Genomic DNA, 15,647 nt, shown 5'->3' on the forward strand with positions numbered 1-15,647 from the left:
CTCACCAACCTTACTCCAGCCAGTCTGCCCACCAGCCCAGCCCCGGTTACCTGCCCCGGTCATTGCAGCCGCTGCTCGAACCCAAGATTGGAAACCCCGAGCGGTTCAACGGCGATTCAACCCAGGTCCGGCCATTCCTGACTAGCTGCCGACTTCAGTTCTCCTTGCAGCCAAGGACCTTCGCCACGGAGGGGCTAAAGTTGGGTATGCCATCACTCACCTGACGGGCCGAGCTCGACTCTGGGGAACAGCAGAGTTCGAACGTCAAACCCCGCATGTGCAACCTTCGACCTGTTTGCTGAGGAGATGCTGAAGGTGTTTGACCTGGATTCACCCACACCGCAGAGGCGTCTCGTGAACTGTTCAGTATTCGACAAGGCAGACGTACAGTCGCAGACCATTCCATCGACTTCCGAACCCTGGCTAGGACGAAGTTCTTGGAACACACCATCGTTGGTGGGACGCGTTCTTCCATAGTTTGGCTGACTATATCAAGGACGAGTTGGTCTCCCATGAACTGCCTTCCACTCTTGATGAAGCCATCGCACTGACTGTCAGGATCGACAGAAGGATACAGACCCGTCGTCGTGAGAGGGGGCGCCAAGGTCCACCTACTACCGGCATTCGGAGAGATCCGGCTCCTGTCATCTACTGCCACTCACCCAGGTCAGCTTGATCAGTCTGAGCCTATGGAGATTGGGCGAGCCTCCCTCACTCCTGCAGAGCGCCAGCGCCGCTCACCTCAAACCTCTGCCTCTATTGTGGAGGTGATGGACATTGTGTGGTGACCTGCCCTTTAAAGGGCCGAAGCTCACCGGGCGTAGGGGAGTCCGGTTGAGTTCAATGACCATCCAGTCCTCCGACCGCAAACCCCTGCTGCAAGTTCACCTCCGCCTCTCTGACTCAACTCACACCCTGGCTGCTCTGGTGGATTCTGGCGCGAAGCCAACATAATGGACATCAAGCTGGCACGCCAACTGGGACTGGAGAACCTCCGTTTGACACCTCCTATTCCTGCCCGGGCACTGGGACGGACACTTACCGGATCGGTCACTCATGTCACGGCCCCGGTCTCGATGGGTCTGTCCGGAAACCATCAAGAAACTATCCAGTTTCACCTGCTCCCCTCTCCAGGCCAACCCCTCATCCTGGGTTACCCATGGCTCCGCCGGCACAACCCTCAGCTCGACTGGGTGACCGGGGTGATCAGGGAGTGGGGAGAGGACTGCCACCGAACCTGCCTGCTTGCTGCCGCACATCGGCCAGTACCTACTAACTCCGCTCCTGACCTCTCCAATGTCCCAGAATGCTACCATGGTCTCAGAGAGGGTGTTTAACAAAGCAAGAGCCACATCTCTGCCCCCTCACCCGACCGTACGACTGTGCCATCGACCTCTCCCTGGAACAGCTCCTCCAAGGGGTCGTCTTTATTCGTTGTCTGCTCCTGAAAGAAAGTCCATGGAGGACTACATCAATGGCTCTCTGTCCCAGGATTAATCCGTTCATCTTCATCTCCTGCTGGTGCTGGCTTCTTCTTTGTGGGGAAGAAGGACGGATCTCTTCGCCCTGCACGACTACAGGGGACTCAACGACATCACAGTGAAGAACCGTTACCCTCTGCCTCTGCTCACCTCTGCTTTTGAGTTGCTCCAGGGAGCCACTGTTTTTACCAAGTTGGATCTCAGAAACGCTTACCACCTAGTGCGGATCCGGGAGGGAGATGAATGGAAAACCGCATTCAATACACCAACAGGCCACTACGAGTATCTGGTTATGCCTTTTGGCCTCACCAATGCTCCTGCTGTGTTCCAGGCTCTAGTGAATGATGTACTGCGGGACATGTTAAACAAGTTTGTCTTCGTTTACCTGGATGACATCTTAATTTACTCCAGAAACCTGTCTGAACACACCCGCCATGTCCAGCAAGTCCTTCATCGTCTTCTGGAGAATTCCCTCTACGCCAAGGCAGAGAAATGTGAGTTTCACGTCAAGACAGTGGCCTTCCTGGGGTACATAGTGGCAGAAGGAAGTATCCAAATGGATCCTGCCAAAGTATCAGCAGTCACTTCATGGCCAGTTCCGGAGAACAGAAAGAAGCTGCAACAGTTTCTGGGTTTGCTAACTTCTATAGGAAGTTTATCCGGAACTATAGTACCGTTGCTGCCCCTCTCACTGCTCTAACCAGCACCAAGCAACCCTTCACCTGGACCCCAGCAGCCGACAAAGCCTTCAGTACCCTCAAGGTGAGGTTCACCTCCGCCCCATCCTCCAGATGCCTGATGTGGACCGGCAATTCATTGTGGAGGTGGACGCCTCGGATGTGGGAGTTGGTGCTGTGATTTCTCAGTGGGCTGCGGAGGATAGGAAGCTCCATCCCTGTGCCTTTTTCTCACGTCGGTTGTCCCCCTCTGGAGTGCAATTACGACATAGGGAACCGTGAGCTGCTGGCTGTGAAGCTTGCCCTTGGAGGAGTGGCGTCACTGGCTGGAGGGGTCCACCATTCCATTTCTCGTTTGGACCGATCATAAGAACTTGGAGTACATCCGCACGGCCAAACGGTTGAACTCCAGGCAGTCCGCTGGGCCCTGTTCTTCACCAGGTTTAATTTCACTCTGTCATACCGGCTGGATCGCGCAACACCCAAGCCAGACGCCCTCTCCCGTCAATTCCAGAAGGATGACACCCCCTCCAGGACCCTGTGTCGATTCTGCCAAGTCCCTGCATCGTTGCAGCTCTGACCTGGGCTGTTGAGGAACAGGTGCTGGAGGCTCTCCGTAACCAGCTAGGTCCCAGCACTTGCCCAGCTGGCCGCCTTTTTGTCCCCGAAGACCTGAGGTCCCAGGTCATTCAGTGGGGACATGACTCCCGCCTAGCTTGTCACCCTGGCTCCACGCACTTACAACCTGCTCGCCCAGAGGTTCTGGTGGCCCTCTCTGAGGAAGGATGTCGGGGAATTCAATCCAAGCCTGCCCCATCTGCAACCAACACAAGTCGTCCTGCCAGCCCCCAGCCGGATTGCTGCAGCCCCTGCCTGTGCCCAGGCGTCCCTGGTCTCACATCGCCCTTGACTTTGTCACGGGGCTGCCCCCTTCAAGTGGCATGACCGTCATTCTCACCATCGTTGACCGTTTCAGCAAGATGGCACACTTCATTCCCCTCCCCAAGCTCCCAACCGCCAAGGAGACCGCCCAGGTGGTCCTGGAACACGTCTTCCGGATCCACGGACTGCCAAGGGATGTTGTTTCTGACCGTGGTCCACAATTCTCCTCCGCTTTTGGAAGGAGTTCTGTCACCTGCTGGGAGCCACAGTCAGTCTGACTTCCGGATTCCATCCCCAATCCAATGGGCAGTCAGAGCGGGCTAATCAGGAGCTCGAGAAGGCACTGCGATGCATGACTTCACGTAGCCCCCACTCCTGGTCGCAGCAATTGACATGGGTGGAGTACGCACACAATTCTCTGACCTGCTCTGCCATCGGTATGTCCCCTTTCCAATGTGTTTATGGATACCAGCCTCCTCTTTTGCCAGCCAGGAGGAGGAGGTTACTTGCCCATCTGCACTTGCTTTTGCCCGTCGATGTCGCCGCACCTGGTCACAAGCCCGAGCCACACTCCTCAGGTCCGTTGCCAGCTACACTACCGGGGCCAACCGTCGGAGAATTCCTGCTCCCACCTACCATGTTGGTCAAAGGGTGTGGTTGTCATGCAAGAACCTGCCACTCAGGGTGGAGTCGCAGAAGCTGGCACCTCGGTTCATTGGCCCATTCCCTATCATAGAGTGATTAGCCCAACTGCTGTCCGGCTCCAACTGCCTAATTCCCTGAGGGTGCACCCCACTTTCCATGTGTCTAAGATTAAGCCCATCCATGAGAGTCCGCTGGTCCCTGCTGCGCCTGGTCCTCCTCCTCCACGGCTCGTCGATGGTGGTCTGGTTTACACCGTCCGCCGCCTGCTTCGGTCCAGACGGAGGGGTAGGGGGTCTCCAGTACCTCATTGACTGGGAGGGCTATGGACCTGAGGAAAGGACCTGGGTGCCAGCTAGTCGGATTGTGGATAGGACTCTCATCGCTTTCCACCAACGGCATCGGATCAACCTGCAATCCGTAGAGGCCGCCCCAGAGGGTCCCCTAACCGTCCGGCCCGCTCGGCTTCCTGTCCTGTGCCTGATCCTGTCTGCGGACCTGTCCCATCTCCCGACCACGGCCCTCCGGCTTCCTCGAGGATGAGGACGTTCACTCGGACCGTTCGGAGGAGTTCTAGCCCTCTCCGGCTCCCCTCCTCCCGCCCGGGCGTGGTGTTGCTCTTTGGACTCTGGCCGTCCTTGGGGGTTCTGTCATGAGCCCTCTCACTCCACCGGGTTACCACCTTAATTTGTTTCCACTATCTTCCCTCTGCTCACCTCCCTCTCTCTACTCAGCCTAACTAGCTCCACCTGTCCCTGCTCTGCTCGGCTCTAATTCTCTGCCAGCTGCGCTGCATTTACCCACTAACCTCTCCCAGTATTTAAGGCCCTGTCTTTCAGCTCTCCGGTGTCAGATCGTCTGCAGCTCACACCCGGAACCTGTTTGCTCGCGCTTCTGGCTCACCCTGGTTTTGTGACCCCGGACCTGCCTGTTTTTGGATACTCTTCTGCCTCAGGGAGATCCAGACCTGCTTCTGCCATTACGACTCCTGACTACTCTTCAATCCCGGTAACTCTGACCAGCCTTCTGCCTTGCTACTTACGTATTTTGGATTTCCCTTGAACTGTACTGCTGCCTGGTTTCATTCCGCCCCTGTTGTGTCTGTGTCTCTCCCAGGACTTCTGGACCACCCACCACCGGCTTCATAGGACGCATCGCTGCCACTGGGGCACAGACCCAGCGCATTGGACCGGATCCCTGTTACCCCTGGAGCCTTCATTCACTCCCTACTTCCCTTTTCCCTTAAGTTTAATAAACTTTCTGGTGTGACGCAATTGTGGTCCTCTGTGGTCGTCTGTCTGAATCGTGACATTCTGAAGCCTACACAAACATGGGGAAGACTTCGGATTTGACAGCTGTCCAAAGGCGACCATCGACACATTGCACAAGGAGGAAAGACACAGAAGTTATTGCAGAAGAGGCTGGCTGTTCTCAGAGCTCTGTGTCCAAAACATTAATGAGAGGGGCAAGGAAGGAAAACTGTGGTCAGAAAAAGTGTACAAGCGATAGGGATCACGCGCCCTAGTCAAGATTGTGAAAAAAAAACCATTCAAAAATGTGGGGGAGATTCACAAGGAGTGGACAGCTGCTGGAGTCAGGGCTTCAAGATCCACCACCAGAGACGCTTGAAAGACATGGGTTTCAACTGCCGCATACCTCGTGTCAAGCCACTGTTGACCAGAAACAGCCAGAACGTCTCACCTGGGCTAAGGAAAAAAGAGCTGGACTGCTGCTGAGTGGTCTAAAGTCATGTTTTCTGACGAAGCAAATTTTGCATTTCCTTTGGAAATCGAGGTCCCAGAGTCTGGAGGAAGACAGGAGAGGCACAGGATCCACGTTGCCTGAATGTCTAGTGTAAAGTTTCCACCATCAGTGATGGTTTGGGGGTGCCATGTCATCTGCTGGTGTCGGTCCACTCTGTTTCCTGAGATCCAGGGTCAAACGCAGCCGATCTGCAGCAAGTTTTAGAGTGCACTTCATGCTTCTGCTGCTGACCTGCTCTATGGAGATGGAGATTTCAGGTTCCAACAGACTTGGCGCCTGACACAGCGCAAAATCTACCCGTGCCTGGTTTACGGACCATGGTATTTCTGTTCTAAATTGGCCAGCCAACTCCCTGACCTTAGCCCTTACCAGGAAAATCTGTGGGGTATTGTGAGGAAGATGCAGAATGCCAGACCCAACAACGCAGAAGAGTTGAAGGCCACTATCAGAGCAACCTGGGCTCTCATAACACCTGAGCAGTGCCAGGAAAACTCATGGACTCCATGCCACGCCGCATTAATGCAGTAATTGAGGCAAAAGGAGCTCCAAACCAAGTATTGAGTTTGCACATGCTCATATTTTCATTTTCATACTTTTCAGTTGTCAACATTTCATAAAAAATCCCTTTTTGTGTTAGCCTAATTAATATTCTAATTTTGTGACACACGGAATTTTGGATTTTCGTTTGTTGCCACTTCAAATCATCAAAATTAAATGAAATAAACATTTGAATGCATCAGTCTGTGTGCAATGAATAAATATAATGTACAAGTTACACCTTTTTGAATGCAATTACTGAAATAAATCAAGTTTTTCAAAATATTCTAATTTACTGACTTTTACCTGTATATATATATATACAGTGAGGAAAAAAGTATTTGATCCCCTGCTGATTTTATACGTTTGCCCACTGACAACATGACATGATCAGTCTATAATGTTAATGGTGGTTTATTTGAACAGTGAGAGACAGAATAACAACAACAAAAATCCAGAAAACGCATGTAAAAATGTTATAAATTGGATTAGCATTTTAATGAGGGAAATAAGTATTTGACCCCTCTGCAAAAACATGACTTAGTACTTGGTGGCAAAACCCTTGTTGGCAATCACAGAGGTCAGACGTTTTCTTGTAGTTGGCCATCAGGTTTGCACACATCTCAGGAGGGATTCTGTCCCACTCCTCTTTGCAGATCTTCTCCAAGTCATTAAGGTTTTGAGGCTGACGTTTGACAACTCGAACATTCAGCTCCCTCCACCAGATTTTCTATGGGATTAAGGTCTGGAGACTGGCTAGGCCACTCCAGGACCTTAATGTGCTTCTTCTTAGAGCCACTCCTTTGTTGCCTTGGCTGTGTGTTTTGGGTCATTGTCATGCTGGAATACCATCCACGACCCATTTTCAATGCCCTGGCTGAGGAAAGAGGTTCTCACCCAAGATTTGGACGGTACATGGCCCGTCCATTGTCTCTTTGATGTGGTGAAGTTGTCCTGTCCCCTTAGCAGAAAAACACCCTTTAAGCATAATGTTTACCTCCTTGTTTTAAGGTGGGGATGGTGTTCTTGGGGTCATAGGCGCATTCTCCTCCTCCACACCACCGAAGTTGAGTTGATGCCAAAGAGCTCCATTTTGGTCTCATCTGACCACAACCACTTTCACCCAGTTCTCCTCTGAATCATTTAGATGTTCATTGGCAAACTTCAGACGGGCCTGTATGTGCTCTTGAGCAGGGGGGACCTCTGCGGGCACTGCAGGATTTCAGTCCTTCACGGCGTAGTGTGTTCCAATTGTTTTCTTGGTGACTATGGTCCCAGCTGCCTTGAGATCATTGACAAGATCCTCCCGTGTAGTTCTGGGCTGATTCCTCACCGTTCTCATGATCATTGCAACTCCACGAGGTGAGATCTTATTGCTGGAGCCCCAGGCCGAGGGAGATTGACAGTTATTTTGTGTTTCTTCCATTTTGCGAAATCGCACCAACTGTTATCACCTTCTCACTAAGCTGCTTGGCGATGGTTTTGTAGCCCATTCAAGCATTGTGTAGGTCTACAATCTTGTCCCTGACATCCTTGGAGAGCTCTTTGGTCTTGGCCATGGTGAGAGTTTGGAATCTGATTGATTGATTACTTCTGTGGACAAGTGTGCTTTTATACAGGGAAACTGAGATTAGGAGCTCCCTGTAAGAGTGTGCTCCTAATCTCAGCTCTTTACCTGTATAAAAGACACCTGGGAGCCAGAAATCTTTCTGATTGAGAGGGGTCAATACTTATTTCCCCTCATTAAAATGCAAATCAATTTATAACATTTTTTGACATGCGTTTTTCTGGATTTTTTTATTTGTTGTTCTGTCTCTCACTGTGCAAATAAACCTACCATTAAAATGATAGACTGATCATTTCTTTTGTCAGTGGGCAACGATTCCACAAATCAGCAGGGGATCAAATACTTTTTCCCCCTCACTGTATATTTTTTACCTTGGAAGCCATTGTGGCAGCAGTACATGTAGAGACAGTTACCGCTAGGCCACCCCAGGCCACCGGAGGTAGAATTATAAACAGCCTTCAGTGGCACAATTCAACTAATACAAAAGTGAACACACACAGAAACCTTTAAAAACTGAGAACCTAGAGAAATAGAGGGGGAGAGAGGGTAGAGAGGAGACAGAGAGAAATAGAGGAAGAGAGAGAGAGAAAGAGAGAAAGAGGGAGAGAGGAGAGGGAAATGGGTGGAAACAGACTGGAAGGAGGATGTGTATGACCTTGGAGGAGACGGAGAGACGGAGAGAGAGAGAGAGAGAGAGAGAGAGAGAGAGAGAATGTGTGAACTGTCCTCCTAGAGAGGGACAGACGGGGGAGGGCGGAGTGTGTGTGTGTGTGTGTGTGTGTGTGTGTGTGTGTGTGTGTGTGTGTGTGTGTAACAAAGGGTAAAGAGAGGAGTCTAAACTGAAGAGACGAAAAGGTCAGCCAAGAGGTCCTCCATGTTTGCAGGGTGTGTGTCTGTGTGCTGTCTGAAGCCAGGTTGCCCATTGGAGTGTCACTGCCCATTAAAGCCCCATTACACCCCAACCTGGATAAAACACACACACAAACCTGGACATGCTAGCAGGGCTCATTACCAACTGCCTGGTAGCCATACCAAATACCCAGACAGACAGACAATACAATACCAACACACACACACAGCCAACACACACACACACACACACACACACAGCCAAACACACACACAGCCACCACACACACACACACAAGCTAAACACACACACACCAACACACAAATGAAGCCAAACACACACACACCAACACACACACACACACAGCCAAACACACACACACACACACAAATGCAGCAAAACACACACACACTAACACACACACAAACACAGCCAAAACACACACACACAGCCAAACACACACACACACACACACACACACACACACACACACACAAAACTAAACACACACACACACACACACACAGCCAAACACACACTACCACAACACACACACACACACACACACACACAGCCAAACACACACACACACAGCCAAACACACACACACCAACACACAAATGCAGCCAAACACACACACAGCCAGATATTCAGCTAAGCGTATCCTTCTGATGTTGTCAACAATAGACAAAGTGATGTATCAGCTTTAGACAGGAGGCTTCGACTAGAGGAACATCACAGATTGAAAAACCTCTACTGACAGTTCATTCCACAATGATTACACTGCAGTTTAAGTGTGGTTTTGTGTCAATATGCCCAAACATTGTCAAACTAACTCTATCCTAACATTGTCAAAACTAACTCCTAACCTAACATTGTCAAACTAACTCTAACCTAACATTGTCAACTAACTCCCAACCTAACATTGTCAAACTAACTCTAACCTAACATTGTCAAACTAACTCTAACCTAACACTGTCAAACTAACACTGTCCAAACATGTGTCAAACTAACATAGTTCTAATACTCTATCCTAAAATTGTCAATCTAAAAGTCATATCACATTACCAAGAAAGTGTTCCCGGGAATTCCCAAATAGGCCGTCTTACATCCCCAAACAATTGTTTTCTAAACATTTCTAACCAACTGGGCCCTAACTTTGAAAAGTGCTGAAATCAGCGTACATGACAATACACCCAGCCTTATTGTTGTGTTGCTGTTTTTGTTTTTCTACCGTCGATGCAGAATACCACTTATCTCAATCAATACATGGCTGCAAACTGTTGGGATCCCCCTCGAGAGAGAGAGAAAGGGTGTGTGTTCTCTCTCTCTCTCTCTCATATCTCTCTCTCTCTCTCTCTCTCTCTCTCTCTCTCTCTCTCTCTCTCTCTCTCTCTCTCTCTCTCTCTCTCTCTCTCTCTCTCTCTCTCTCTCTCTTTCCATCTCTCTCTCTCTCTCTCTCTCTCTCTCTCTCTCTCTCTCTCTCTCTCTCTCTCTCTCTCTCTCTCTCATCTCTCTCTCTCTCTCTCTCTCCAACTCTCTCTCTCTCTCTCTCTCTTTCCATCTCTCTCTCTCTCTCTCTCTCTCTCTCTCTCTGTCTCTCTCTCTCTCATATCTCTCTCTCTCTCTCTCTCTCTCCTCTCTCTCTCTCTCTCTCTCTCTCTCTCTCTTTCCATTCTCTCTCTCTCTCTCTCTCTCTCTTTCCATCTCTCTCTCTCTCTCTCTCTCTCTCTCTTTCCAACTCTCTCTCTCTCCCTCTCCATCTCTCTCTCTCTCTCTCTCTCTCTCTCTCTCTCTCTCTCGCTCTCTCTCTCTCTCTCTCTCTCTCTCTCTCTCTCTCTCTCTGTCTCTCTCTCTCATATCTCTCTCTCTCTCTCTCTCTCTCTCTCTCTCTCTCTCTCTCTCTTTCTCTCTCTTTCCATCTCTCTCTCTCTCTCTCTCTCTCTCTCTCTCTCTCTCTCTCTCTCTCTTCTCTCTCTCTCATCTCTCTCTCTCTCTCTCTCTCTCTCTCTCTCTCTCTCTCTATCTCTCTCTCCTCTCTCTCTCTCTCTCTCTCTCTCTCTCTTTCCATCTCTCTCTCTCTCTCTCTCTCTCTCTCTCTCTCTCTCTCTCTCTCTCTCCTCTCTCTCATCTCTCTCTCTCTCTCTCTCTCTCTCTCTCTCTCTCTCTCTCTCTCTTTCATCTCTCTCTCTCTTTCCATCTCTCTCTCTCTCTTTCAACTCTCTCTCTCTCTCTCTCTCTCTCTCTCTCTCTCTCTCTCTCTCTCTCTCTCTCTCTTTCCATCTCTCTCTCTCTCTCTCTTCCATCTCTCTCTTTCCATCTCTCTCTCTATCTCTCTCTTTCTCTCTCTCCATCTCTCTCTCTCGCTATGTGTGTGTTCCATTCTCTGTGGGTGAGTGATCTAAAAAGCGATAGTGTATCACAGCAAGGGTTGGAGAGAGGGAAGCTTAGTCAACAACACACACACCTCGTGGTGGTCCTATCACCCCCCTCCCTCCTGTAGTGTAAATTGAGAGAGGAAGCTTAGTCAACAACACACACACCTCAGTAGGGTGGTCCTATCCACCCCCCTCCCTCCTGTAGTGTAAATTAGAGAGGGAAGCTTAGTCAACAACACACACACCTCGTGGTGGTCCTATCGATCCCCCCTCCCTCCTGTAGTGTAAATTAGAGAGGGAAGCTTAGTCAACAACACACACACCTCGTGGTGGTCCTATCGATCCCCTCCCTCCTGTAGTGTAAATTAGGAGAGGGAAGCTTAGTCAACAACACACACACCCTCGTGGTGGTCCTATCGATCCCCCTCCCTCCTGTAGTGTAAATTAGAGAGGGAAGCTTAGTCAACAACACACACACCTCGTGGTGGTCTATCCATCCCCCTCCCACTCTCCTGTAGTTTAAATGCATATGTATGGACCAATGCTAATGATTAATTTACATTTCCTTCATTACCTAATGACTATGACCTTCTCTCTCCATAGCACAGTGGATCACACACACACACACACAAACACACATAAGATGGCCTTTTCTGGGGCCTCCCGAGTGGCACAGCGGTCTGAGGCGTCACTACAGACCCGGTGTTCGATCCTAGTTCAAGAGTTAGTATTTGAGATTGTCTGTAAAAGTTAGTGTTTGTGTTTAAGAGTTAGTCTTTGAGTTTGCGGTGTGTGTCTGTCTGTATGTGTGTGTGCAGGCAGGAGTGTGTCTGTCTGTATGTGTGTGTGCAGGCAGGTGTGTGTCTGTCTGTATGTGTGTGTGTGCAGGCAGGAGTGTGTCTGTCTGTATGTGTGTGTGTGCAGGCAGGAGTGTGTCTGTCTGTATGTGTGTGTGCAGGCAGGAGTGTGTCTGTCTGTATGTGTGTGTGCAGGCAGGAGTGTGTCTGGAATTGTGTTTGTCTTCGAAGGCAGGGCAATAACTGCCGCTAGAACAAATTCTGTCTCCCTTAGTCTTTTAACACATCGTCTCGTCTCATGTCAACACTCCATGAGAAAAGAGAGAAAAGCTCAAAGTGTGTGAGAGCTGAGACAGACAGGAGAGTGTTCATATATATATTATATATACCACAACATCTTATATAGAGAGAGAAATACCTTGATAAAAATATGATTATCTGATATATCATGTATTCCCCTCTGGAGAGAGAGAACAGGGGAAGACAGGAAGATGAAATGGAGAGTACAAGATGGATGCTAAGATTAGATATACAGTATCAGAGACATTTGTGTAAATCATGCATTGACATCAGACAAAAGTTACTCTCAGGTTTCTCAAGTTAGTCAAATAAAGTATGAAGAAGACATTTATGGGTAGAGAGAGGTCTATTATATATAGGTATATTTACATCTATAGTGGAGAGAAGGAGGTAGAGAGAGGTACAGTGGGGAGAACAACTATTTGATACACTGCCGATTTTGAGGTTTTCCTACTTACAAAGCATGTAGAGGTCTGTAATTTTTTATCATAGGTACACTTCAACTGTGAGACGGAATCTAAAACGAAAATCCAGAAAATCACATGGTATGATTTTTTTAAGTAATTAATTGCATTTTATTACATGACATAAGTATTTGATACATCAGAAAACCAGAACTTAATATTTGGTACAGAAACCTTTGTTTGCAATTACAGAGATCATACGTTTCCTGTAGGTCTTGACCAGGTTTGCACACACTGCAGCAGGGATTTTTGGCCCACTCCTCCATACAGACCTTCTCCAGATCCTTCAGGTTTCGGGGGCTGTCGCTGGGCAAGATACAGACTATCAGCTCCCTCCAAAGATTTTCTATTGGGTTCAGGTCTGGAGACTGGCTAGGCCACTCCAGGACCTTGAGATGCTTCTTGCGGAGCCACTCCTTAGTTGCCCTGGCTGTGTGTTTCAGGTCGTTGTCATGCTGGAAGACCCAGCCACGACCCATCTTCAATGCTCTTACTGAGGGAAGGAGGTTGTTGGCCAAGATCTCGCGATACATGGCCCCATCCATTCTCCCCTCAATACGGTGCAGTCGTCTGTCCCCTTTGCAGAAAAGCATCCCCCAAAGAATAATGTTTCCACCTCCATGCTTCACGGTTGGGATGGTGTTCTTGGGGTTGTACTCATCCCTTCTTCTTCCTCCAAACACGACGAGTGGAGTTTAGACCAAAAAAGCTCTATTTTTGTCTCATCAGACCACATGACCTTCTCCCATTCCTCCTCTGGATCATCGAGATGGTAATTGGCAAACTTCAGACGGGCCAAAACATGCGCTGGCTTGAGGCAGGGGGGACCTTGGGTAGCGCTGCAGGATTTTAATCCATGGCGGCGTAGTGTGTTACTAATGGTTTTCTTGAGACTGCGGTCCCAGCACTCTTCAGGTCATTGACCAGGTCCTGCCGTGTAGTTCTGGGCTGATCCTTCACCTTCCTCATGATCATTGATGCTCCACGAGGTGAGATCTTGCATGGAGCCCCCAGACCGAGGATGATTGACCGTCATCTTGAACTTCTTCTATTTTCTAATAATTGCGCCAACAGTTGTTGCCTTCTCACCAAGCTGCTTGCCTATTGTCCTGTAGCCCATCCCAGCCTTGTGCAGGTCTACAATTTTATCCCTGAGGTCCTTACACAGCTCTCTGGTCTTGGCCATTGTGGAGGGGGTTGGAGTCTGTTTGATTGAGTGTGTGGACAGGTATCTTTATACAGGTAACGAGTTCAAACAGGTGCAGTTAATACAGGTAATGAGTAGAGAACAGGAGGGCTTCTTAAAGAAAAACTAACAGGTCTGTGAGAGCCGGAATTCTTACTGGTTGGTAGGCGATCAAATACTTATGTCATGCAATAAAATGCAAATTAATTACTTTAAAATCATACAGTGTGATTTTTCTGGATTTTTGTTTTAGATTCCGTCTATCACAGTTGAAGTGTACCTATGATAAAAATTACAGACCTCTACATGCTTTGTAAGTAGGAAAACCTGCAAAATCAGCAGTGTATCAAATACTTGTTCTCCCCACTGTATATTATATAGGTATATTTACATCTATAGTGGAGAGAAGGAGGTAGAGAGAGGTACAGTATAGTATATGTAGGTATATTTATAGAGAAAGGTACTGTATATATATAGAGAGAGGTATATTTACGTGTATAGTGGAGAGAAGTGTGTGATGTCTGTGTTGTTGAGGATCCATCGGTACTGTAGAGGCCAGGAGCCTTCAGCCAGGCAGGTCAGTACCAGCCTGTTACCCTCTAGATGGGTCTGGACCTGGCCCGGAGACACACGGAAATATGGAGCTACATCTGGAGGGGGGGGAGGGAGGGGAGGGGGGGGAGGGGGAGAGAGAGAGGAAGAGGAGAGAATAAATGTTTAATTCAGCTGGAATTTATAATCATGTCAAAACATGGAATATGAAACAATCTACAAGTGATATGTACAGTGCCTTCAGAAAGTATTCACACCCCTTTACTTTTTCCACATTTTGTTGTGTTACAGCCTAAATTCAAAATGTATTACATTTTTTAAAAAGTCTCACCCATCTACACACAATATCCCTTAACACTGGAAGCTGCTGATCAACAGGCATAACAAACTCATCCTTACACTATTGTCTTTCTAAATGAAATCAACCTCTTCACCCTCCTCATCATTCAGTTAGGCCTCATTTAAATTACATTGTGAAGTAAGGTGCACAATTATGGCCCATTCCCTCCATTTGTCATTGATTCAGTGAGGAGAGAGAGACGCATTAGTGCCTGGCTGGGTACCAACGTCCTACAGCAAGTTGTCTTGGGAGGGTTAAGCTGAGAATAGGTGTAAAAATAAACTGGTAAAAAAGGCTCTAAATACTTTTCTGTTGATGATTTCTAAATTCTGACGAATGAGCAGTGTCAAATACAAACATTTAGGAAAGGTCAGAGAAGGAGCAGGGCGCTGGCCTGTGGCGGTTCTAGTGTTAACTTTGACAATTTCGTGTGGTACCCCTTGCACAAAACCAGTGTTACACTACTCACTAGGCTTGGCGGTATACCGTACTGTATATACTGTACATCAAACTCAAATGGCAAGGGGGAAATCAGGGAGCTCTTTTTATAAAGCCACAAACAAATACACGGATTTGACAGTCAAGCTAAGCAGCGCCAACCAGACTATTAGTCAGCAACTCTCACAGGCCCTAGGAACTGTCCATCAAGCCATTAGGCCCACCCATAGGCACTCTGGGGCACAGGGAGGGAGGGAGCCCACCCATAGGCACTCTGGGGCACAGGGAGGGAGGGAGCCCACCCATAGGCACTCTGGGGCACAGGGAGGAGGGAGCCCACCCATAGGCACTCTGGGGCACAGGGAGGGAGGGAGCCCACCCATAGGCACTCTGGGGCACAGGGGGGGAGGGAGCCCACCCATAGGCACTCTGGGGCACAGGGAGGGAGGGAGCCCACCCATAAGCACTCTGGGCCACAGGGAGGGAGGGAGGGAGAGAGAGGACATTGTTACAAAACTATATATATATATATACACACATAATATGACATTTGAAATGTCTTTATTCTTTTGAAACTTCTGAGTGTAATGTTTACTGTTAATATTTATTGTTTATTTCACTTTTGTTTACTATCTACTTCACTTGCTTTGGCAATTTTAACATACGTTTCCCATGCCAATAAAGCCCTTAAATTGAATTGAATTGAATTGAGAGAGAGAGACCGTCATCATTTACACACACTCATACACACTTGCGACCACACAGTGGACAGAGGTGGATGAGAGTCACGGT

At 48.6% G+C, this 15,647-nt stretch overlaps 1 protein-coding gene across 1 annotated transcript in view; it reads right to left on the bottom strand.

The window, feature by feature from the left end:
- LOC123487987 (protein sidekick-1-like) overlaps nt 1–14,175 on the bottom strand; it is a gene marked incomplete at both ends in the record, with an annotated part of 46,220 nt that extends 32,045 nt beyond the window's left edge. Inside the window, one exon of the mRNA XM_045218994.1 lies at nt 14,019–14,175. Coding sequence (XP_045074929.1) covers nt 14,019–14,175 — 157 coding nt within the window. The remainder of the gene's footprint in view (nt 1–14,018) is intronic.
- Nucleotides 14,176–15,647: the final 1,472 nt, after the last annotated feature.

The sequence above is a fragment of the Coregonus clupeaformis genome, unplaced genomic scaffold (assembly GCF_020615455.1).
Source record: "Coregonus clupeaformis isolate EN_2021a unplaced genomic scaffold, ASM2061545v1 scaf1962, whole genome shotgun sequence".
NCBI lineage: Eukaryota > Metazoa > Chordata > Actinopteri > Salmoniformes > Salmonidae > Coregonus > Coregonus clupeaformis.